The following is a 26,401-nucleotide window of genomic DNA, read 5'->3' on the forward strand; positions in this document are numbered from 1 at the left end:
CAATTTTAGATGCCCGTGTCATATGTCTGAGTAAGGTGAGCCTTGGTTAAGTGCCAAGTCCTATTGACAATGTCTGTTTTGTTTTTTTTTTAAAGGGGATTCGCAAGCATTCAAATTACCATGAACGGGTGCCCTGAGTTCGAATGAACGATGGGGCGATGCCGTAGAACAATCCTCTTTATTGCAAGCTTACTGCCTTTGCTACTTGTTGGCGATCATGACTGTGTCTAGTGGTGAAAGAAGGTCTTTAAGCGAACGACTATGTCTAGTGGTGAAAGAAAGTCTTTAAGTGAGTTAGTTCGTTTTAGAGAGGGTCAAGTCGAGTACTTTAGAGGTCATGGACGCTTGCGTTAGCCCCCATTAAATTGAGGCAGAGTGATCTTTTGAGTCTTGGCTAAGTGCCTAGGAGTGTGAGTGCTCCTTCTGGCAAGGGTACGTGCCCTTATTATTTTTCGATGTGTGCTCATTAATTTTGGCATCTTGATGACCCGGATTCTTCTTTTGACTTAAGTTTTTCTTTCGACTTGGATTGCAAGTAATTAAATTTCAATAAGGGACTTCTATTTTTTATTCTTGTTTTTCTATAGGCTTTAATATTTTTGTCAAATTGGTTGGACCGAATCATGGATTGCCTACGTATCCGCCTTAAATAGATTTAATTTGGAATCAGGTCTTGCGTAGTTCTTAGCCTAGAAAATGGTTTCTTAGAATGCCGAATTTGATAAGTATGTTCTGAGGTGGAAACATATTATTTGAAACGGTAGAATAAGTGAAGTTTATTATTATTTTAATCTACTGCTTTGCCGTAAGCGAAAAAAAAATTTTATATATTTTTTGAGTACATGTATTTTTTGGTGGTACGTATGTCTGAATACGTGTTGTACCCCTCCAAGTGTTCGTTATTTTTCCGTGCATGTGCGGATAAAATGACGAGCACTTCTGGACAAAATTTGGCGAGCAGAGAGATTCAGCGCCCAGGCTGGGGCGCTAAAGATTTCGGCGCCCAGCTGTGGGCGCTGAAAATTATTTCTGGGCGGATCTTTTTTGTGCGCTAGATGCTTCTTTTCCTTTTTAGACTAACTTTAGAGGCGCTTTGCAAAGTTTGCTTTTGTATTATTTACATTTTTTGTACTTTTCATTTGTCTTTTTTTTTTATATTCGTGACTCAAGACGGTTTGAAAGGCGGGTTGAATGAGATAGGATAATTTGTATAGGTATTGGTCAAGCATGAGGATTATATTAGCTAGGGCTCACAATTTGCAGCCTCGAACTAGTGTCGTGAGTTTAAATTAACCAAGGTCAATGAGTAGTATGGGGACGGCTTAAGGGTATATCAACAGTATGTATACACACAAGTTATATGGTCATTATGCTAATGGTGGTGTAAGAACAGGTTTTGGGCTTTGGAAATAATGGGTCTGACGCACGTGTCAATGGCCGTGCGTGGTTTGCGGTTGACAACAAGTTCAAGAACAAGAGTCGAGGTAATGGTTTCTTGGGTTATGGCAATGAGAACATGGATGGGTTAGATGAGCTGAACAGGGACCCCAGAGCGAATGCGTCTAAGAGCATAAGGATTGGAAAGGGTAGACATCGTAGAATTTTATGATTTGGATTGGTTGACTCAATTCTCTTCCTTCGTTTACTTGGGTAAATTTCGTACTTTGGGAGGTACGGGCTAAGTATTTCATGGCTCGCTCTTTTCGCTCTCCCTTTTCTCTTTCTATTTTTTCTTTTTGCTTGGGATTTCTCCCCAACATAAATACTTCAATCAATTTGGGCTAAAGGGTAGATGGTTGTGGTCTTTGAGTCACGAGGCGAGACTGAGTGAGCCTCGTTTGGTGGGCCTATAGTGGACCTTTTAATTTTCGTAGGCCTAGGGTGGACCTTTTAAATTGTCTTACTTTGCAAGCGTATTTAGTCGTTTCTTAAAATGTGCAAATAGCGTAGATTCAAAATGTTGCTTTTACCTTATTGAAATTTAACGAAAGAATTACATCGAAAATAATTTTTTGTTTCTTTTCAGATTCCGGTTTTACGGGATTTAATTGGAAGTTGTGATTTAGACTCAAACTTTCATTAATCTTTCTGATTATAACCCGTGTTTGAATACAAGGAGGTGGCCTAGACTCAAAATAATGACATGGCGTAAGCCTATAATACTTGACCAAGCGACTCTCAGACTTAGGCTAATTGGACCATAACTTTTGTTGGTTGACACTTTAGATTTTAACCCTTGGGTGTTCACTTGTCATGCGCCATTTTGCTTAATGTTGGCAAGGTAGTTAGTTGGGGAGATCGAATTTTTATTTTTGCAAGACTAGAATCATTAGTGCGGCTTATCTCTTAGCGTGTATTGCTTTACCCCAATGGTAGCCTTATGGCATGCCGATTTGGGTATTTTCATGGTTTGTCATGTTGTATTTATGGAAAATATTTTTAGTCCGTACTTAGGGGTACTTCAAGGAGCGAGTGGCTCAAGAGGACTATGATAGTCGTGACCCAATGTGATCATAAGCCTTGAGGCCATTAATTTTGTGCTAATGGTATTGACACCTTAGGTTCACTTTGGGGGTTGTGCGACTATGGGGGAATGATTTTCAGAATGTTACTGTTTCCATTTTGCAAATACTATAATATATTCTTTTTATTGGTGAGAGAGAGTATTAAGGCCGTTGATTCTTAGCAAAGGATGACAATTACATATGGGTGCTTATTGATTTAAATGTTAGGAGAGGAGACTCAATATGGTTTAACCTTTTAACTTGCAGAACGACACCAAGCATTAGGACCGATTCTATGGGTAAGACAACTAAGACTTAGGATTTAGATTGTACTTTGGCATAGCCTAGTCTAGACTCGGATTTATTTTTTTATTCGAACATTATTTTTCTTTGAAAACTTCATTTGAACATTATTTTTTGAATACTTTGCCCATGTGACATTCAAGGTTTAATTAGTATGCTCGGTTTTGATGCCGAGCATTGTCGTTGTAGGAGGCCTAACAACGACACAAAGAGTTATTTATTTTTATTTTTTTGTCGCTTTTAGAATCGAGTGCCTTTTCATACGCCCTTGCAGCAATTTTCACGAAAAGTTTTTTTTTTGCTACGTGTTTTTTTTTGCGCGGGCACCGAGGCTGCTGTGCCTGACCAAAAGGCCAGGCAGCAACATCAGCGCCAAGCAGTGGGCGTGAGAAATTTCGGCAGGGGCGTTGAAAATGCGTCCCTGGCTGGTTCTCGTTTTCTGTTTGCGTATACTTTTATTTTTGCGACTTTAATTTTGCGTGCTTGCCTTATAACGTCCTTTACGCGTTGTGCAGCGTTTGTGGGATTCGTTACAGGCCATCCCGAATGTCGCTTTTTTTGTGGCGATCGTTCGGGTTTGCGGAACACGTATTGTGGTATAACTCTTTGGCCAATTGGTTTATGAATGTTTGGGCAATTTTTAAGGTCGTTAGTTTTCTAGCATTATTTGTCTAGCATTATTCGTACGCACAATCATAACATAGTCACATAGTTCGCTACACATAACTACATTACAAACATGGATTTGAAAATTAAATATGTCACGTAGTTTATGATAGGCTTCTATGGGTAGTATTTGCGCCTGGCTTGGTACCGCTTCTATCGTAGATCCAACACATGCCCCGGTCGAGGTAGTGTCTTCAACAGACGAATTTCGCTCAAGAGGCCAACCCGCAAGTGCAAGCCAAGGGGGCATGCAGGCGAGAGGGACCTAATGAGCGAGCGATTGGGTGTACTACCTGCACAAGTACCGAGTGGGCAACATGCGCGGCGTATGCACCCCCTTATTGGCGAAAGAAGGGTATCCTTAGTCCCAACTCCCGAGGGAGCCAAGATTCGTTATGATGTTCTGTCCGTTCACATTAATATGCTGATTTTCAGGTCGTACCAACTTGATGGGGAAATAAACGCGGGGTAGGATCGTTTCACCCTTCGGCTATTTTGATTACCTACAAGCACTAGTATTTCCTTCACTATCCCCAGTGGAGTCGCCACTGTGAGGGGGTCGAAAAAGCACGAGGCTAATGCGTGACCTCGTCCCTCGTGGGTGTGACGATTCTTTTTATTCAATCAAGTGTAATTGGATTTCCTGTGAGTATACACCCAATTGACTAGTAATATAGGAGTCGCCATTCAGTTTTTAACGACAATGAGAAAAACTGACAAAACCCGGTTATCGTGACATAAAGGGATTGCAATTATGTTTGACCACGACGGCCGTAGGTTCCCTTGTGATCCCTGGTGTGGGGATCTCTCAATATACACCCGCAAGGTAGAGATTGAGGGTTCGGGGGACTGTAACTACTGAGAGGAGTACTTCGCTCGTCGATAACTCCAGAGGCAGGATATCCTTACTAGCTCAGCATGAATAATTGAAAGGACATGCGTTAACTATTAAACTAATCTGAGTTGATTTTAGCAATATGCAACATATAATACTAATTCGATCGTGATTATCTGATTTAAATAGAATTAAGGGACCTAGCATGATAATCCGATTTCCCAAAAATATTATATTTGTTAGGCGTGATAGAACAACCAGATTAGGTTAGTTTAACAGTTCATAAAAAGGGCGAGGAAAGCAGTTAAATCATCGAAAAGGGACACGTTACGACGCACCCTTGAGAGGTGCGTCACGGTTCTCAGAAAACTAACCACTTTGACTTTGTTATTTCTCCTTTTTATTTAACGAGTCTCAATTATGGGACAGGATACGTTCTGTTCGATTTATGGATCGATTGCGACAGAACGCGTGAACAGTTTCGCAGCGAGAGGCTTAGGCTAAGGGTTGGAGTCAATACTCAGAATATAATTATGTGTTGTTGTGTGTCCTTTCACGTCGAATTTAGGGGCCTATTTATAGGGAAGAGTTCGTGGAAAGATAGAATTGCAGAGTTCTAATCCACAAAGAATTAGGAAAAAACACGTACCCAGGTATTTTCAGCGCCCAGGCATAGGCGCCGAAGATTTCGGCGCCCAGAGCCAGGCGTTGAAAATAGGGTATGGGCTGTTTTCTTTAGTCAGATTCGGATTCCTGAAATCCGTAGAGTTTGAGATTAATTCGAGTCTTTTAGCGCGTATCAATTTTACGACGAAATGCGTCTGGGCCCGTTACGAACTCTAGGCTCGTTAGGATTTTAATTAATACGTAACTCTTATTTCTGAATCATATTAGGAATAGGATTCTCGCAGTTTTCTATCTCATTTAGGATTTATGTTGGAATGCAACACCTAATTCTGACAGGTTTCTATCTTTTATGATTTGCCACTTTTAGAAGCTACCTTTTACGGCAGTTACTATTTTTAGCAGGTTTCCATAAATAGCAGGTTTCGGGTGAAATGAAATGGGGAATCAAGATTCGTTTATTTTATAGGAGATGCGTTGTCAAGTGGAGTTTTTACGTCTTCATCATCGAACCTTTCCCTTTCGGGAATGGGGACAAAAGTAGGTGTCTACAGGTGGTGGTTAGTAGGGTTGTTGTATCTGATGGGGGTTCTGGGCATTAGTACTCCTATATGATAGCAGGTGGTTATTTTTATACCCCTCACTGTAAGAGTTGGAGTACGGATTATTCTGCTTGTAGGACTGGAACGCATTGCACTGTTCGATAGGGCTCCTACATTCCTGTGCATAATGACCTTGCATCCCACAACTATCACAGACATTGGCAAATTGGGCACTCATTGCAGCGACACTAGCATGTTGGGTGGACTGAGAAGATGCGATTTGCATATTATCTAGCTTGTGATGTAGGGCAGTTAGCTGAGCAGTAAGCTGTTCAATAGAATTCATCTCATGCTTGACACCCCGGTCGGCAAAACCTCTAGGATTCCCATATTGGGCACTATGAATGACCATCTCCTCAATCACCTCTAAAGCTCTAGACACCTCCAGTTGCATAAATCTCCCACTAGCAGCAAAATCTAGAATAAGTCTAGACTCGTTACCCAGACCGTTGTAAAATTGTTGGATCAAGAACCAGACATCCATACCATAGTGTGGGCACTCTCTCTGCAGATCCTTGAACCTTTCCCAGACTTCAAACAAGCTCTCATCTGCTCGTTGGGTAATGGAAATTATCTCTCCCCTCAGACGAGCCTTCTTCTCAGGTGGGAAGTATTTCACATAGAAGGCAAGAGCCAAAGAATCCCAATCGGTAATTTTCATAGCTGCGCGGTTGAGACTATTAATCCATAACTTTGCCTTCCCACTCAATGAAAATGGAAAAAGCATCTCCATAGTCTGCTCTGGTGTTAGATTCTTCTGCTTAACAGTGGCACAATATTGAATGAAAGACTGAATATGGAGATTAGGGTCTTCACCCTTTTCCCCACCGAATTGGTGTCTCTCAATCATATTTATCAGCTGGGGTTCAATCTTGAAATTCTCGACCGCAATAGAAGGCATGATCGCCTTGGGAAGCACAGACAGACTTGGCTTAGAATATTCTGTAAGCCTTGGCACAGGTGGGGGTGGTGGTGTTTGGTCACCCATCTCTGAATCTGTATGGAATAGATTGCTAATCAGATGGTCGGATTCAGAGTCCGAATAGTCTCTCAACTGTTCAACGAATCTACGTCGTCTACGGAAGGTCCGTTCAGGTTCAGGATCGAACGAAGTCAGATCGCTGGTATGGACAGTCTTGGGCATAAACAAGAAAAAACTAGAAAACAGTCGTGAGATCCGATCTCAAGGAACGGGAGTCCCTTGAGAAGTAACAAACAATAATCTAGGATTAACAATTAATAACAGAAAATAAAACCGTTTCCCTGGCAACGGCCCCAAAATTTGACAGGTTAAAGTCGTATCACCTAATCAAAAATAACCTAAGTTCACTAGCTAGGTAGCAAAGGGAAGTCAGGATCGAATCCACAGGGAAACAGTGTTCTTTCTATTACTAATTAACTAATCCAGACTATTGGTGTCAAAAGGGTTTGAATTGGTTTGTAGATTAAACTAATGCAATAATTAAAATAGAAAATATCAATGATAAAGGAATCTAGGGAAGCGGTTCACCACAAATGAAGACGGGAATTGGACAACGGACAACAACAATCAATTAACAATCATAACTAAGAAAAAATGCATCTCTCGAATCTTATGAATTCCTTAGGCAATTATAACTAGCAGGCTCTCGCTATGTACTAATTAAAATTCCTATCTAATAGCCACGGATCAAAAACATCAGATTTATACCTCTCGGCGCATAATCTAAGGTTAATCAAACTCAAATCAAAATAGTCCGGCCGAAAAGAATTGACGAGCAATAATAATAAGCTATAGAAATTGTAATCATTCAATCAATAATCAAGTCCACATACAATCCCAATCATGCATTCATGGATCCCCTAAACCCTAGAAAATAGACTACTCACTCATGATAACAAATAACAAAGCAAGCATATTAATTGAAAGCATAAGTAAAACAAAGTAATAAATCAAAATAAGAAAATAATACCTAAATGAAGAACAATAGAAATTGAAAGCTTGAATTTTTATATAAATTGAAACTAAGTGTTGGAACAAGTTTGAGAGAATAATAAGCTAAGGAAAATAAACTCACTCTTCAATACTAGAAAATAAGGTTCCTCTAAAAATAACCAAGGCTAGTATATATAGTTTGCCCAAAATAAAGCCTAAAAACTGGAAACATAAATGCGCATTAAGCATCAGAGGTTGGCGTTGCCCGATCGGACGACGCTTCGCCCGATTGGGCGATGTGCTCGATAGTCGGCCCGATCGGGCCAAAATCCGCCCGATCGGGAGGTTTGCAAAAGTCCCACAATAGTACCCAGATGGCCGCCTGATCCGAACCGGGCGAAGTGCGCCCGATCGGGCGCGCATGGAAAGATTCCGTTCTCTTTTCTTTCGCCCGATCTTCGCGTTTCTCCCTCAGCTCACAGGGCGATTTGCAATAATCAACATCCTTCGCCCATATCACCGAGTCTAACTCCCGGGGCTCAACCATAAGCATCTAAGGCTCCCCAAAGTCGACGATAATGGTCCCGAACTTCCTCGGGCTCGTGTAGTGGCCTAAATCGTCATGAAACGGGTCTAAAAAGACCAATTTCTCACTAATCAAACCTGAAACTCAAGGCACACTCAATAACACATATTAGTACTAAAAACAGCTCCTAAGAGCTCATTTGATGCATAGAAGTACTATGGGACGGGGGTAAAACTCTATATAAAACACACATATCAACCACAGGAGAGAAGGTTTCCTCAAAATAAATCCCATATTTATGAGTATAACCTTGAGCAACCAACATAGCCTTACATCTTTCCAAAGAACCATCTACTATGAGTTTGATTTTAAATACCCACTTACATCCAATAGGTTTCTTCCCATTAGGTAAATCAACAACTTCCCATGATTGATTGTTGAGTAATGCCTCAATCTCCTTTTCCATAGCTTGCACCCACTCAGGTTTCAAAGCTGCCTCTTTATAAGACTTAGGTTGAGTCAAGTTTTCAATAGGCATCACCATAGCATGATGATGGCTTGGAAGGATTGTGTAAGACACTAGGTTACACCAATGTCTGACTGTATTACAGTGATATTGTGCCAGGTATGAAGGAGGTTTATGAGTTCGGGTAGACTTTCTAAGAGGAGGTTATGTGAGATCAAGGGTCATGTTTGGTGGAGGAGTAGGAGAAGGGCTAGGTGTAGAGTGAGGAGATGAGAGAGGAGTATTGTTTAAGGAAGAGAAGGGAGAAGATAGTGGAGTACTTTGAGGAGATTCCATATTTGGAATTGGTTGATTTGTGAATAGGATGTCATTGTCTGGTAAAATAGGAGTATGGACAGGAAGAAAGATGTAAGGTGGAAAATCCGAGAAAGAAGAATCATGATTAGAGGAGAAGTGTAAAGGGAAATGTGTCTCATGAAATGTGACATCCCTAGAAACACTAATCTTGTAAGTTTCAGTATCTAGAACCTTGTACCTTTCTGTGTAGGTGAATACCCAATGAAAACACTATGTTTTACTCTGGCATCAAATTTGCTCCTGTGTACTTTTGAAGTAGACACATAGCATAAGCATCCAAAGGCTCTCAGATGATCATAAGAAGGTTTGTGGCCATGCAGCTTCTCCTAAGGGGTCAAATTACCTATACTCTTCAAGGGCATTCTGTTGATCAAATATGTAGCACAAAAGTAATCACTCCCCACAGTACCTTTTTGAAAATCTAAAGCCTGGTCTGTTTCTAACAAGTGCCTTTGTTTTCTTTCCACAACACCATTTTGTTGTGGCGTTCCACTACAACTGGTTTGCTGAATAATGCCTCTATTCATAAAAATTTGTTTCATTTCACCTTCTCACAATTCCAAAGCATTATCTGATGTGACACACATAACCTTGGTATTGAACTGTGTTTCTACCATGTTCAAAAAAGAAATAATCACTTGTACAACATCAGTTTTAAACTTCAAAAGGTAAGTCCAGGTAGTTCTAGTAAAATCATCAACAATAGTAAGAAACATAGAACAACCATTGTGTGTTTTATTCTTGTAAGGTCCCCATGTATCCAAATGAATCATTTCAAACATTTTAGTAGTCTTAATAATACTAACAGGAAAGGAACTGATATGTGTGTTTTATATAGTGTTTCACCCCCGTCCCGTAGTACTTTTATGCGTCAAATGAGCTCTTAGGAGCCATTTTTAGTACTAATATGTGTTATTTAGTGTGCCTTGAGTTTCAGGTTCAATTATGAGAAATTGGTCTTTTTAGACCCGTTTCGTGTTGATTTAGGCCACTACACGAGCCCGAGGAAGTTCGGGACCTTTATCGTCGACTTTCGGGAGCCTTAGATGCTTATGGTTGAGCCCCGAGAGTTAGACTCGGTGATATGGGCGAAGGATATTGAGGATTGCAAATCGCCCTGTGAGCTGAGGGCGAAATGCGACCATCGGGCGGAATTAAAAGAGAATTGAAGCCATCTACACGCGCCCGATCAGGCGCAGTTCGCCCGGTCCGGATCGGGCGCCCATCAGAAGCTGATTTCAACCTTTCGCAAACCGATCGGGCGGATCGGGCGACGCCAACCTCAGCAGTATTTCGCGTGATTTCTTTTCCGTTTTTAATGTTATTTTTGGGCAAACTATATAAGCTAGCCTTTATTATTTTGTAGGACATGTTTTTATTCTAGTTTTCCATTACTTAGTTTATTTTTAGTTCTCTCTAATTCTCCAAACACTTAGTTTTAATTTTAATCAAAGATTCAAGCTTTATTATTTCATTGTTCTTCAATTCGGTATTATTTCTTGCTCTATTTTAATTCATTGTTTTGATCATGTTTTCTATTATGTTAATTGCTTTGTTATTTATTATCATGAGTGAGTAGTTTAATTTCTAGGGTTTAGGGGATCCATGAATGCATGATTGGGATTATATGTGGACTTGATTATTGATTGATTGAATTATAATTTCTATAGCTTATTATTATTTCTCGCCAATTCTGTTCGGCCGGACTATTTTGATTTGAGTTTGATTAACCTTGGATTATGCGCCGAATGGGTATAAATCTGATGTTTTTGGTCTGTGGCTATTAGATAGGAATTATTTCTGGTACGTAGCGAGAGCCCGCTAGTTGTTCTATCCTAAGGAATTCATAAGATTCGAGAGATGCATGTTTTCCTAGTTATGATTGTTAATTGATTGTTGTTGTCCGTTGTCCAATTCCGGTCTGCATTTATGGTGAACCACTGCCCTAGATTCCTTTAATATTGTTATTTTCCGATTTGATTATTTGCTTTAGTTTGATATACAAACCAATCCAATTCTTGTTACCAGTAGTCTAGATTAGTCATTTAATAGTAGAAAGAACGCTTGTTTCCCTGTGGATACGATCCCTGCTTCCCTTGCTATATTTTTAGTTGGTGAACGTTAGGTTTATCTTTGATAGGAGTGCGATTTCGCCTGTCAAATTTTGGCGCCATTGCCGGGGAAACGGTTTTATTTTCTGTTATTAATTGTTTTTCTAGATTATTGTTTGTTACTTCTCAAGGGACTCCCGTTCCTTGAGATCGGATCTCACGACTGTTTTCTAGTTTTTGCTTGTTTATGCCCAAGACTGTCTATACCAGCGATCTGACTTCGTTCGATCCTGAACCTGAACGGACCTTTCGTAGACGGCGTAGATTCGTTGAACAGTTGAGAGACTATTCTGACTCTGAATTCGACTATCCGATTAGCAATCCATTCCATACAGATTCAGAGATGGGTGACCAAGCACCACCACCGCCACCCCCACTTGTGCCAAGGCTTACAGACGATTCTAAGCCAAGACTATCTATGCTTCCCAAGGCAATTATGCCTTCTATTGCGGTCGTGAATTTCAAGATCGAACCCCAGCAGATAAACATGATCGAGAGACACCAATTCAGCGGGGAAAAGGGTGAAGATCCTAATCTCCATATTCAGTCTTTCATTCAGTATTGTGCCACCATTAAGGAGAAGAATTTAACACCAGAGCAGACTATGGAGATACTCTTTCCATTTTCATTGAGTGGGAAGGCAAAGTTATGGATTAACAGTCTCAACCGTGCAGCTATGAAAATCACCGATTGGAATTCCTTGGCCCTTGCGTTCTATGTTAAATATTTTCCACCGGGGAAGACAGCTCATCTGAGGGGTCAGATACTAGGTATCTCTCAACAAGCAGATGAGAGTTTGTTCGAAGTTTGAGAGAGATTCAAGGACTTGCAAAGAGAGTTCCCGCACCATGGTCTGGATGACTGGTTCCTGGTTCAGCAATTCTATAATGGTCTGGGTAATGAGTCTAGGTGTCTTTTGGATTCAGCTGCCAGTGGGAGATTTATGCAACTGGAGGTGCCTAGGGCTTTAGAGGTGATTGAGGAGATGGCCATCCATAGTTCCCAATATGGGAATCCTAGAGGTTTTGCCGGCCGGGGTGTTAAGCATGAGATGAATTCTATTGAACAGCTTACTGCTCAGCTAACTGCCCTACATCACAAGCTAGACAATATACAGATCGCATCTTCCCAATCCACCCAACATGCTAGTGTCGCTGCAATGAGTGCCCAATCTGCCAATGTCTGTAATAGTTGTGGGATGCAAGGACATTAGGCACAGGAATGCTGGAGCTCTATCGAACAATGCAATGCATTCCAGTCCTACAAGCAGAACAATCTGTACTCCAACTCTTACAATGAGGGGTATAAAAACAACCCCCTACTATCATATAGGAGTACTAATGTCTAGAACCCCCATCAGATTCAACACCCTCCGCCACCACAACAACAGTACCAACCGCCACCACAACAGTCATACCAAACGCGGAGTAACTACAACCCGTAGCCTAGTGGACCACCTGGTTTTCCTCCACAACCTCAACCCACACAACTTGATCCCATGCTTGTAGAGATGAGGAATATGATGTTGGAATTGCAGAGATCTCTGATCGAAAAGGATGCCAAAATCGATGCCCTCACCGCTCATAACAAGATCATGGATAAACAGTTGGCACAAATGGCTATTACTCTTGCAGAGAGACCCAAAGGTCAACTCCCTTCACAGCCTGTGGCCAGAGAGTCTGTAAATGCTGTCACTTTGCGGAGTGGATATGAGTATGATGGGCCGCCTATGACTTTTGAGGAAGAGGTCGAAGTATATGTCAGTGGTGTTGTGCCGAGAGAAAGTGAGAAGGTGGTCAAGGAGAAGGAAACAAGGGTTGAGAAGAAAGTTGAGATACAAGTTCCACCTATCAAACTTCCCTTCCCTCACCGTCAGCTAAAGAACAAGCTAGACAAGCAGTTTGGTAAGTTCTTAGAAATGGTAAAGAATCTGCAGGTAACGGTCCCTTTCAGTGAATTAATTACTCAAGTATCTGCATATGCTAAATACATGAAAGACATCTTGACTAGGAAGAGAGCATTTAGTGAGGTGGAAACTGTTGCATTTACTGAAGAGTGCAGTGCCTTCCTACAAAATAAGTCTCCACCCAAGTTGAAGGACCCCGGGAGTTTCTCTATCCCGTGTAATATTGGCAACCTTTTTATTGACAAAGCCTTATGTGATTTAGGTGCCAGTGTTAGTGTCATGCCCCTGTCTGTATGTACTAAGTTGAACATGGGTGATTTAAAAGTTACCAACATAACTCTGCAAATGTACTCATAGATCTGTAAAATACCCCCTAGGTGTTTTAGAAGATGTGCCTGTTAGAGTAGGTAAATTTTTTATTCCTGTTGATTTTGTTGTGTTGGACATGGAAGAGGACAGGCAGATTCCTATTATTTTAGGTCGACCTTTCCTACACACTGCAGGGGCAATCATAGACGTCAAGAATGGCAAGCTAACCTTAAATGTGGGGGATGACAAGGTTACTTTCAATTTAACCCATGTTGCTAAGAGCCCTATGGTAGAGGAGTCATGTTTCGGAGTCAATAATTCTAATGATTATTTTAATACTGAATTGACTCATACTAACTCTAATAACTCCTCGGAAAAAGCGCATGTTTCAAATTGTTTTGCAGGTGGAGGTGATCAGAGTATGAACGCTTCTGCATGGGTTCGAAAGGAAGCACGATTTGATGATGCTGAGACCCGAAAAGCCGAAAGCTCGGTGAACGGTGGGTACCGTATTCATGATCGGGGTCGTGGTCTGTCACTTCCCGCGCCACATAGCTCATCCAAGGCAATTGATTTGACACCAGATGGCACCATCTTTGGTGCCCCCATTCGATGAGTTGTCGTGGCTCTCATCCCCTTCCTTTCGCTGTCTGCACATAAACTGAGATTGTGTAATGGGGACATTGCATCAATCTAATAGGGGATGAGTATTTCACTATCCATTTACTGCTTTTCGTAGTGTATTTTTCGCTTTCGTTTGTGTGTTTTAGTATAATTTTTTATCAAGTGTGTGATTCAGTGTAGTCTTTGGTATTGGAGAGGCGAGATGAGGGTATTTTACGGTTTTGGTGTTTAATGTTATGCAGGTCTAAGGCTCCAAGCTCGAAAAAAGTTGAATCAAAGCCAAACGGAGCAGCTTGCATTTCTCCCGACCCGGATCGGGCGAAGATCGCCCGATCGGGCGCGTGTCGATTCAAAGAAAAATTTGGGAAATCGCCCGCCCTGGCGATAGTGGCCCGATCGACACAAAAGGCGAGTGAAATGCCCGATCGGGCGGAATCCCGCCCGATCGAGCGGTTGATGATGACGTCATAGAAAGATCAAGGAAGGATTCTGGGCTGAGAAAAGTCAACAAAACAAGGCATCGCATTTTGCCCGATCCGGATCGGGCGCGCATGGAAAGAAGAAAAATGTTCAAAAATCGCCCAATCGGGTGAGCTGCTGCCCGATCGGGCGAAACGCGAATCAGCGAGCTTAAACACGGGCCTTCTCCTTTTCCTCGACACTTTTCAACATCTTCAACCTTATTTTCTCTCTCTTCCTCCATTAAACCCCAACTCTCACAAACTTCAATCCTCCATATCTCCCTCAATTCTACACCAAATTCAACACTCTTTACATCAAAATTATCCTCTCACCATCCTCTACATCCTACACCCAACAAATTTCAGTTTACTCCACTCTCCACCAAACCCCCAAATTCAACCAAAAAGCTCAAAAACCCTCAAAAACTCAGATTTTACACCATGACTAAACGACCAAGGAGGAGTTGCACCACACAACCAAGGAACCAACATGAGGCTTCCACAAGCCGAGCTCGGGAGCCGACACCACCACCTCCACCGCCCCAATTCGAAGCCGATGAGGACTTCCCGGATGTCATTTTTGCAACAGAGTGGCAACGAGACCGATTCATCCACCTCAAGAAGAGGGAGGTAATACCCACTCGTTTTATTTGTCAAAGGTCTTTGCATGCAATGGGTATTGAGAGTGATATAAAACGTCTTTTTCATGGTGTCGGTATGAAGGATATGTATAGTATGTTGCGTCTCACCTTTAGGCGTATAACTTTAGAATTTCTGAGTTCGTTGGCTTTGCGTAGAGATGGTTATAGAACTGTGTCGGCGGTTCAGTTTCGCTTGATGAACCATAATGTTACCATGAGTATAGCTGATTTTGGTGGGATTTTTGGTTTGTCCACCGCCTATAGTAGGAAACCTGGTAGTGCACATAACAACTGTACAATGTGGGGAAAGCTGACGGGTAATGATAATCCCGGTAGTATGCAACACTTGCATGCTTCCAAGATACAACACCCTGTCCCTATTGTTTTCTACAGGTTTCTAGGGTTTACAATTTTTGGTAGAGAGGAGACCCAAAATGTGAGGAGTACTGAGCTGGAGATTTTGGGTGGCTATGTTTTAGAAGGGGAAAAGAGATATAAAATGAACCTAGCACATCATATGGCCTCCCAACTCTTTTCTATAGCCACTAGCACACATACCCCTCGCATTACCGTTGGTGGGTTGATCACCCACATTGCCATGGCCACAGTTAACTTTGTTGAGGCTAACCAAACCCCGGTTTTGGGTAGCAACTTACTTGATTTGGCCTATTTTGCTGGACTCCGTCGCCTACAGGGTGAGCATGGGTTGTTTAGGCCGGGTGCCATGTGGTGGGTGTTCGAGGGGAACAGGCTTTTCACCTTACCTGACCCTCAGGGCCGCACCCGTTTCAGAGCCGGCCAAGCTCATTATTTATATACTGGATTTGAGGATGAGCCGCAGCCTGACCCGCAGCCCAGCCTAACCCACAGCCAGAGCCCCACCAGTTCGAGCCTGAGCCTCGCACCTACTTTAGGAGGGGGCGTCGAGGGGATGAGGGGAGGCCACAGGATAGGCCTGCACCAGAGGAGGAGCAGGGGTCCATTCATGAGAGGTTGGGAAGACTTGAGCTCGGATTCCATGAGTTCGCGGCTGATCACCAGAGGACCATGTTCCCTTTCTACGATCAGTATGCCAGGCAGGGCTACATTGCACCGGACGCTCAGCACCCTTCTTGGTTTACCTATCCCGCGGAGGGATACGGAGCTCCCAGTGCCATGGGAACTTTCACACCCACCCACTACGGTAAGTTTGGAGCAGGCACTAGCGGTTTTGGCGGTCGGGGAGGTGATGATGGTGATAATGGTGATGATGGCCAAGGCCATCAGTGATGCTGAGGAGGATCGAGATGGTTCGATACCCCTTGAGCCAATGAGGACATTGTCTGATTTAGCTTGGGGGGGTGTTTCACTCACTTGTACATATTAGGTATGTTTTTCCTTTTATTTTTGCATTTACTTATTTTTGTGTTCTTACTTTGGTGTGTTTAATGTTTTCTAGAGTAGTTTATTGCTTTGAAAAAAAAATACAAAAATACGTTCCGATGAATACAATATCATGCTTCCCTGTGCCCCTTGAACGAAAATTGTTTTGATTCTTGGTATTTGATGATGGGCAATGTAGATGTGTTAGCCATGATTTGATATTCGGTTGCTTTGATACCTTAACATGAGTCAACTCCGACTAACTACTTGTGGACTTGGTGCTCGACTAGTTGATTTGGTTAGGATGTGTGATAGCTTCCTGGTGTGTCATTGATTTTGAGTATTGATTTGCAACTATTAGTAGTGTTTTATGACTCATATACATGCACATTGTGGAGGACGAAGGCATTTTTCTGATTAGGTAGCCTTCAGATGAATCTAGATACATTTGTTCCCTCTTTTTCTACCCATGTTGTTGCTTGTGCCCTTTATTCGGTGACTAGCCATATTACAAGCCTGTAAAAACCCCATTGGTTACTAGTCCCAAGCCTAGCTTGGGGGAGCTAATAGTAGTGAGGTGAGGGAGTTGTAGTGTGCTACATTTTGAGCACAAAGTGGATATTGAAAATGGAGTTCGTCTTATCATGTTTGTTGTTGAAGATGAGTTGAAAATGAAAAGAGATGAAAGAACAAAACAAATGTGAAGGTTGCTAAAAAGAAAAAAAAAGAGATTGAAAAAGAAAGAGAAAAATCTGTTACTCTCATAAAAAGTTCAAAGTATTGTTTCAATCAAGTTCTGCAAATTCATATCCTTATGAGTGATTGGTTGCAATTGTGAAAAAAGGCAAGAAAGTATGGTGTTGGCTATTTGTTGTTTTGTCATGTGTTGAGTGGGAGATTATGGTCATTATATTGTTTGATCATGGTTGTTTTTAGGATTTATGCTCCCCGAAGCCAAGGCTTTAAAGCTCACATTATACCCAAATTTACCGCACCCTTACCTAAGCCTAACATTACAAGCTTTGAAGACCTTCCGACCTTTGTGCGTAGAGTCGTACTTATGTGAAAATAGTTGTTTATCAATGCAAGTTATGACATGACGCATTTCGAGTCGACTACTAGGTCGAGTGTATGTTTTTCTAGACACACGAGTGTTGTGAGTTTGGGAGGGCATTGTTCACTTATATGTTGGGAGGAGAGCGAACGGGTACATCTTTTATCCGCCACATAAATGAGTGACGAGTGTGTGAGCACTAGTCTTGAATTCCATTGTGCATTTGTGGTTCGCTTTGCGTGACGATTGTTAGAGTGGATTAGTGGTTGAATGGATTTGATTGGTTGACATTGATGCGTGCTTGTTGGATTTTGCCTTGAATTATGTTTTTCATTTTCACTACGCCAAAATAAGTAATTAACAGCGCCTAATTAATAGCGCTTATTAGAAAGCGCTGCGGTTAAGCCTAATTAATAGCGCTTTTTAAAAAACGCTATGGTTATTCTTAAATAGCAGCACTTCATTTTTAATTGCTGTTAAAATGCTATTATTAGCACTTTAACTATTTCAAGTAATACGAGTAGGAAACCTAAACCTATGGTTAGAATTTTAATTAATTTCGTTCTTAACAAAAAACAAAAGGAAAAGGTGAAAAAATTAGAAATGGTTCTCCTTTAACCTCCCACTATTTCCGGTTTCCCACGCATGAGAACACTCGCAATTTACAACTTCCAGGACTCAAAATTTTCCTCAAAAATTCCCAAATTCACTCAATCTAAAATTTCTCAAATCAAAAATTCAAGAGTACCCTTCGATCGAAATCTATAGGGTTTTGGTTTTCGGCTTCTTCTCCAGAGATCGTTTTTTGACGGCGATTTTTACTTCTTCTCAAAACTCAAGTTGTGGCTGAATTATCAATTGTGAGTATGTCTTTTAAATTAGCAATTATTGTTGTTTAATTTTAAGGTTTATCAATTATGAATTTGCGAGTTTGAATAGGAATAGGAATTTCATATGTTGGTTTATCAACTAGTGATACTCGATGTTGAGGATTTATCTAGGTGTCGGAATTTTATTTTAGGAATTAGGATTTTCTGTTGTTGATGGGGATTAGTTTTTACTGGTATAAATATTTTTAAATTGCAAACAATGTTATATGATAGAGACCAAAAAAATTGTTCATAATCAATCATAGATTGAAGTTTTCTTAATAATGATGTGTTGTACTCCGTATGATTAATTAAGATGTGTGAATATGTGAATGAAATTCATCTGTTTTGTAAGATTGATTTGAAATTAGATATGTTGAACTAGTTACTGTTTTGGTGCTAACTTGGTGTCGATTATGTTCATTGTTTTACTTAGATAGTGGTAGTATTGGAAATGTAGTGGTAAGTTCAGGTGCTGGGTCGCTCATGTCACATGGTAGGCTGGGTTAATCTTAGTGGTAATGGAGAGTTGGGATTTAGTGAAGAAGATTGTGATTATTTTGATGGGAAATGGGTTGGGATGAGTGTTATCCTCTGTATATTTCTAAAGATTGATTGTTTATTGATAGAAGTTTTAGGTGTTCTGAGAATGGTAGACCTGATAATTCCTATAATAAATGGAGATGACAAAACAACAAATTCAATATGCGCAGGTAGAACAACAAAGCTCACTTCATTTAATTTGTTATTGCCATAAAAAATATGATGTAACCTTACCAACTTCTAGTTTAAATCATGTTGTTCATACATTCAAGGCGTTTAATATTGAATGTAGACTACCTGGATATATTTAGATAGGCCTTGTGTTTCAACTTATTTTTATCTGTTCTTTTCTCTTTTGGACTTCTGGCTTCCAATGTGTAAAGTAGCCATACTCTCAATAAATAATTAAATGTTTTGGAGATTTGTAGTTTGTATATCCTCAGTTATTCAGTTCTTGTCATAATTTGCAGGTCCTACTCCATGTCCTTGTATAAGTGTCTAGTGTTTTGCTAGTGCAAAGGTAGGAAACATTTGTTCTTCCATTGCACAGTAGCTTATCTGCGATAGAGGATTTTCTTTAGGGTATTTTGGAATTAGCTGGTACCCCGCTGATTGTTTTGAGCCATTAGTGCAACATATATGACTAATATGAGTTTTGGGAGATTTCAGGCACTAACTTTTGTGTGTGTTTACTGGGTAATTGGCTGGAGAGGAATAGTAGCATTTTTTTGGAATGGATTGTCTTTACTAGTTAATTTATAGGTGTATTTAGCTTATGCTCATTAAACTTTTATGGCTTGTACTTTTCAGATGTAACAGATGCAAATGTGCTTGTCCTTTTTATTCTTTCTTATTGATCTTAATGGTCTTAAGGTCCTGCACCCCCCGTATGTCTTCTATTTTGGCTTTAATTCTTTTTTTTTTCCTCGTAAAAAAATTATTTTAGAGTACTGGCTTGAGATTTCATGTAATCCAATTTATATATTGGCATCAAAGCTCACTTCATTTAATGTGTTATTAGCATAAAAAATATGATGTAATCTTACCAACTTCTGGTTTAAATCATGTTGTTCAGACGTTTAAGGCGTTTAATAATGAATGTAAACTACCTGGATAAATTCATATATGCCTTGTGTTTCAACTTGTTTTGGTTTTTTCTTTATCTTTTGGACTTTTTAGCTTCCAGTTTGATTAAAGTAGCCACATTATCAATAAATAAAATGCGGCTGAATTCTGTGAATTAATGTATATTGAACATACCTAGGAGAAACACCAATTGAAGAAGATGTACATTTGTTAATTATATCGGTGCAAAAAAGCATCCTGGAAGAAATTAGACAACATGAACCTAGATAACAGTGAAGCGAATCCTAAAACATCAAACCATATATATCTTACTGAATAATCTTAGTGAATCTAGTATCCTGTGCAATCCATCTAAGAACAGTAGTAGACTCTTATGTCCTCATCTGATTCCAACCAGCTTAGTGTTCTATACATCCAACTGAGAATGTTGCCAAAGTAACATCCATTATTAGCTCTGATAATAAGTCTAGTTTTCCTTTGAAGGAAAATCCTTTGACGACAAGGAGGTGATTTCTTGAATTATCTATTTAGTTTATCTTTTTACATTTACCTGACTTCTTTTAGTTCTGATTCTTTGCAAGGTTATAACCCTATGTGAAGATCACTTTCACCAAGAAAGAGTTTAAGCAGCTTTTGTAGTAAGTGAAATTTATTTAATTCTTGATCCACTTTTTTAATATTTATGATTTGTCAGGCTTCTAAGTGTAATGATTGTTTTTCAAGTCAAATAAAATATAAAATTTAATATATCCAGAATACTGGAGTTTGCTAATCATCCAGCTCCACTGAGGTAAGTGGTTCTGTGATTCGAGAGCATATGTGATTCGAAGAGCTTGCGTGTATCGCTTCAGTATTCTCTGTTATTATTTAACTTGTGTCACTTGGATCAATCATTATATCGACATTTTTTTTAAACATAGTGGTTAATTTGTAGGATTCAAACATATTGCAAATTTAATTTTGGAATTAGAAACTAAGAATGAAAAGAAGCCTATGTTGTCTTATGAATGTGCAGAGTGCCGACACAACTTCTAGTTGAGCTTTGATTATGTACTCAGGATCAATGAATGAAGTCTAACCTATGTTGTCTGAATAGTGTATTCTGCAGACAAAACTTCTAGCTGAGCTCAGATTATATACTCTGATTAACACTGAAGTATAGATGTATAATATATATTGTCTAACATTGTGCAGACGCAGCTTCTAGTTGAGCTGTGCGCTTCATCTCCTCTACTGTTCCTTTTACTCTGTTTCTGCCAACTTTATTTCTCTGCAAAACTGTGGATTTTTTTCTTTGATACTACACTGTTCACAGGGATAAGCTCATTTTAGATATGGATTTGAAAGTAATTTCTGTTATATGGTCACGTTTTTGTAAAGTGGTTCAACGCCCTCTCTTTCCTATTTCACTGTTGGTTCTTATGAATATGACTTTGGAAAGACTTTATCTGCATAAAGTTAGTCTGGGCTGGGTAGTTTGTTGTTTTGCCCAGTGTTCATTGATTATGTTTGTTCAAATTTGTTCTCCTGTAAAGTTCCACTGTAGGTCATTTGATTAAAAATTCCTTGTGATAGTGCAAAAGGCATCTTATCATCTTAACTGCTAAACATACTCCAAAAATTCTTTAAGAAGGTTTTGAGTATATATTTCCATTCTTTATGGAACATCTTATCAGAATCTTCGCTGCATATATCTGGATTTTTTTTGTATCATGTAATTGAAATATTCCTCTTTTTACTACTAAATGATCCTTCTCATTTTGGGATGATGATTTTCTTCTGTTTCTTTAAGTTATGTCATTTAAAGTTAAGTTTTTTTTGGTTTTGTTTGCAGAGCACTTTTTGGTTTTCGAACTGAAAAAGGATTGTTGAAGAAAATTAAAATGAGCACCAAGTGGATACAGATACAAGTATGTCCTATGATTTATGTTTATTGCAATTTTTATTTGTTTTTTAAAGTATTCAAAAGTAATTGATTGTATTTTTCTTGTGTAGTGTCCTCGGCAAAAGAATGCCATGGATTCTGGATATTATGACACGAGATACATGAAAGAGATTATCGACCATAAGCAAACTCGAATATTTGAAAATGTATGTATTTTTCTTTGTTCAATTAAGCCTAGACATTATTATATGCATTGTCACTAATTAATGTTAATTTTCTCATTTTGTAGTACTTTCATGATTGCAATGTTCCGAATTATGATCAAGGACAAATTGATGAAGTCAAAGCTCAATGGACGCGTCATGTTCTTCTCGTGTGAATATTCTGGTGGATTAATTATGTTTTTCGACTGGAATTTCTCTAGAATACTTTAATTTTAGTTTATTGGTTTGAAATTAAAAGAAGTATTATATGACAAGGATACTTCTTTCTGTTTTCTAGTGTGTTTTTATTCTTCTGTGTATTTAGGCACATATGATTTTTTAAGTTATGCATGAGACATCGAGATGCTTATTTGATATGATAGAAATGAAGTTGGATCTTATATATTACCCTGTGTAGGCTCTAAAATGTTTTTATATGTTATTACGGGTATTTAATAATTAAAAATTAAAATTAAAAAAGAGTCCGACAAAATAAAAAAACTGCACTTAAATAACAGCGCTTTTTTGTTACACGCAATTAATTAATTTAAATTAAATTAATTATAAAATTTCTCGCCATACCGAAGCTTTAATAGCGCTCATGTATTGAATGCTATTAAATGATGTAATATTAACAGCACTTTCAAAAAGCGCTGTCATTCTTTTAACAGTGGTGTTAATTAACAGCGCTTTAAAAGCGCTGTCTTTCATTCAAAAAAGCGCTATTAAAAGCTTATTTTGTTGTAGTGTTTGAAATATGTTGGGGGTGAAGTTGGTCTTGTATTCATCGATGATTTCCTTGCTTAGGGACAAGCAAGGATCTAGCTCGGGGGGAGTTTGATATGTGTGTTTTATGTAGTGTTTCACCCCCGTCCCTTAGTACTTTTATGCGTCAAGTGAGCTCTTAGGAGCCATTTTTAGTACTAATATGTGTTATTTAGTGTGCCTTGAGTTTTAGGTTCAATTATGAGAAATTGGTCTTTTTAGACCCGTTTCGTGTTGATTTAGGCCACTACACGAGCCCGAGGAAGTTCGGGACCTTTATCGTCGACTTTCGGGAGCCTTAGATGCTTATGGTTGAGCCCCGAGAGTTAGACTCGGTGATATGGGCGAAGGATATTGAGGATTGCAAATCGTGCTGTGAGCTGAGGGCGAAATGCGACCATCGGGCGGAATTAAAAGAGAAGTGAAGCCATCTACACGCGCCCGATCGGGCGCAGTTCGCCCGGTCCGGATCGGGCGCCCATCAGAAACTGATTTCAACCTTTCGCAAACCGCCCGATCGGGCGGAATTTGGCCTGATCGGGCCGACTGTCGAGCACTTCGCCCGATCGAGCGGAGCGTCGCCCGATCGGGCGGATCGGGCGACACCAACCTCAGCAGTATTTCGCGTGATTTCTTTTCCGTTTTTAATGTTATTTTTGGGCAAACTATATAAGCTAGCCTTTATTATTTTGTAGGACATGTTTTTATTCTAGTTTTCCATTACTTAGTTTATTTTTAGTTCTCTCTAATTCTCCAAACACTTAGTTTTAATTTTAATCAAAGATTCAAGCTTTATTATTTCATTGTTCTTCAATTCGGTATTATTTCTTGCTCTATTTTAATTCATTGTTTTGATCATGTTTTCTATTATGTTAATTGCTTTGTTATTTATTATCATGAGTGAGTAGTTTAATTTCTAGGGTTTAGGGGATCCATGAATGCATGATTGGGATTATATGTGGACTTGATTATTGATTGATTGATTATAATTTCTATAGCTTATTATTATTGCTCGTCAATTCTGTTCGGCAGGACTATTTTGATGTGAGTTTGATTAACCTTGGATTATGCGCCGAGAGGTATAAATCTGATGTTTTTGGTCTGTGGCTATTAGATAGGAATTATTTCTAGTACGTAGCGAGAGCCCGCTAGTTGTTCTATCCTAAGGAATTCATAAGATTCGAGAGATGCATGTTTTCCTAGTTATGATTGTTAATTGATTGTTGTTGTCCGTTGTCCAATTCCGGTCTGCATTTATGGTTAACCGCTGCCTTAGATTCCTTTAATATTGTTATTTTCAGATTTGATTATTTGCTTTAGTTTAATATACAAACCAATCCAATTCTTGTTACCAGTAGTCTAGATTAGTCATTTAATAGTAGAAAGAACGCATGTTTCCCTGTGGATACGATCCCTGCTTCCCTTGCTATATTTTTAGTTAATGAACGTTAGGTTTATCTTTGATAGGAGTGCGATTTAGCCTGTCAGGAACTCCTATGTTGTTTAGCAACAGGAAAAATCTAACAAATATTGTCATCTGAAACAGTACTAGCTATATCATTAACAACAAGATTGATCTTAGAAAATGGCATATGGCCAAGTCTCAGGTGCCAAACCTTTGCATCTGCTGCATTTGAAGTTGAGGCTTTGAGATAAGTTGTAGAAGCTGCTTTAGTTATCTGTTGTTGTCTGGTATCAACATTGTATAAACCAGAAGTCACTTTACCAACAACCTGTGGCCTTTTCATTAAATGGCCTTGAAGATAACATTGATCAACAGTAAATGAAATTGTACGTTGATGATCTCTGCACATCTTATTAACAGATAACAAGTTGTACTAAAACTCAGGAACATGCAATACATCCTTCAGTTGTATGCTATCATTAAATGTAACTGTCCCTTTATGATGTACAATAACTCTTCTTCCATCAGGTATAGTGATATATTCATCAGTGTTAGTAATAGGTTCATAGTGGTCAAACATATTAAGTCATGTGCACATGTGATCAGATGCCCCACTATCTAACAACCATGTAGAATGTGAGCAAGTAAGTAGACAAAATGAATTACCTGCCATGAGTGCATGGCCAAGAGTATCTCCCTCTTCTGTATGTGTATCTGGTGTTCCCTTGTCATTTTGTTGCTTGTTCAGAAGACTTAACAACTATGAGCATTGGTCTGCAGTAAAAAAACCAGGTTGTGGTTGTGTTTGACTTGGTTCTCTGTCATTAGGATAAAACTGATTCTGATATTCAACCATGTCATCATCAAAGCTTTCATCAGAATAGGTGGCTGCTGCAGCTCTCTTGTCAGTTTTGAAACCTGTAAAACCTGGTGGGAATCCATGTAGTCCAAAACACCTTTCTGTGCTATGGCCATTAACCTTACAATGATCACAAAAATAACTAGAAGGTTTCTTGTGACCAGTTCTAGTTCCTCCAGGCATACTAGCTACCAAACTGTGAGTTGTTGTTCTTACTATACTGTGGTATGTAAGTGTTGTAAGTTCGTCTGTTCTGATAATCATTGAATCTTCTCCTGTCTGCTGCAAAAGCATGGCTCTCATTGTATGCCATAGGTTCACAGTTTTCTCTTTGTCTCTCTTCTTAAGCCAACATTCTGTATGCATGAGACAAAGTTGGTAAAGGTGGCATCATCAGCAAATTCCCTCTAGCAATGCTTAAATGATCTCCTAATTTTGCATAAGTCTGTGTTCTTGTTGCATCTTGAAAATTTGTTGAGTCGGATTACATGTGCATTGGTTACAAGTGCAAGTAGGCAATGGATTTGCTGCACTGATCTTGTCCCAGATGGACTTGATTTCTGTAAAGAATTCTGCAATATTCTGACTACCTTGGGTGATATTTGTAGCCTGTTGTTCCAAGGAGTACAATTGTGGTCTAGGTACAAAACCGAACATGTCCTCTAAGTCTTCCCATATTTCCTTAGCTGTACCGAAATACAACACACTTTTAGCTACGTTTGGTGACAGATTAAACAATATCCATGATATCATCATATCATTACATCTCAGCCATGCCTGGTATGTAGCATGTGTAGCATTTGGTTTTGGCAATGTTCCATTCACAAAGTCTAACTTGTTCTTAGACGACATGGAGATCATCATGCTTCTTTTCAAATGTCCATATCCATCTCCTCCAAACTTCACTGAAACTAACTGACTAGCAGTGTTATTTGTAGGATGCAAGTAAAATGGACTAGAAGGATCTTGATTTGGTGGTAAAGGTGTTTGGGCCATTTTTGAGTAATTTTAGTATTAGGTTTTGGAATCAGTGAAAGGAAAAGAAAGCTGAAACAGATCAAGAAAAATAATTTCTGACTGATTTAATCAGAAAATCACACAAAATCACACAGCAGTGATTATCAGAACAAGAACAATTTCTTAACAATTTGCTACAACAGAAAATAGAATTTGATCAAAAAAATGCTTACAAAAACTGACTGAGGAAGAATAGACCTTCTAAATTGATATTCTCATAATTTAGATTGAATCATACCATTGTAATCAGGAAACAAAGCTGAATCAGGATCTTAAGTTCCTGCTCTAATACCATGATGAAATCATCAACAACAATCCATAACAGATTCGACAGAAAGATGAACTGAGAGAGAAATAATATTGAGAGCTTTCTTATTTCTTAAGCTATTGTAATTGTAATTCTTAATCACTGAATAAAGAGTAGAGAAAAGCTATTTATACAATAAGATAAGATAACTAAGCATCATGCATTGTGAGCTGACAGCTCAGCAATTATGTTAGAA

The 26,401-nt window shown here is 39.3% G+C and overlaps 1 protein-coding gene, 1 long non-coding RNA gene, 1 other non-coding gene and 1 pseudogene across 3 annotated transcripts; 2 read left to right on the forward strand and 2 right to left on the reverse strand.

Annotated features, from left to right (window-relative positions):
* The first annotated feature begins 6,016 nt into the window (after nt 1-6,016).
* Nucleotides 6,017-6,123, forward strand: LOC130460456 (small nucleolar RNA R71). Its single transcript, XR_008920321.1, has one exon. It is a non-coding gene; the product is annotated as a small nucleolar RNA R71 (small nucleolar RNA).
* A 5,541-nt stretch (nt 6,124-11,664) lies between these two features.
* On the reverse strand, nt 11,665-11,764 carry LOC130460373 (uncharacterized; annotated as a pseudogene).
* A 6,123-nt stretch (nt 11,765-17,887) lies between these two features.
* LOC130460107 (uncharacterized) lies at nt 17,888-22,255 on the forward strand. The gene is made up of 5 exons (XR_008920029.1): nt 17,888-18,126; nt 20,346-20,402; nt 21,599-21,674; nt 21,760-21,855; nt 21,939-22,255. It is a non-coding gene; the product is annotated as an uncharacterized lncRNA (long non-coding RNA).
* A 2,527-nt stretch (nt 22,256-24,782) lies between these two features.
* LOC110803990 (uncharacterized) lies at nt 24,783-25,877 on the reverse strand. The gene is made up of 2 exons (XM_056841518.1): nt 25,472-25,877; nt 24,783-25,237 (listed from the first exon to the last, which is right to left on the reverse strand). Exons 1-2 carry the CDS (start codon nt 25,875-25,877, stop codon nt 24,783-24,785), a joined length of 861 nt encoding a protein of 286 aa, XP_056697496.1.
* Nucleotides 25,878-26,401: the final 524 nt, after the last annotated feature.

This window comes from Spinacia oleracea, chromosome 4 (genome assembly GCF_020520425.1).
Source record: "Spinacia oleracea cultivar Varoflay chromosome 4, BTI_SOV_V1, whole genome shotgun sequence".
NCBI lineage: Eukaryota > Viridiplantae > Streptophyta > Magnoliopsida > Caryophyllales > Amaranthaceae > Spinacia > Spinacia oleracea.

Excerpts from the sequence above, each read along its gene's own strand:
- LOC110803990 (XM_056841518.1), bottom strand. The coding sequence starts at position 25,877 with ATGGCCCAAACACCTTTACCACCAAATCAAGATCCTTCTAGTCCATTT. Across the intron at positions 25,238-25,471 it reads GGCTACAAATATCACCCAAG|AATGTTGGCTTAAGAAGAGA; the intron begins GTAGTCAGAATA and ends TCATGCATACAG.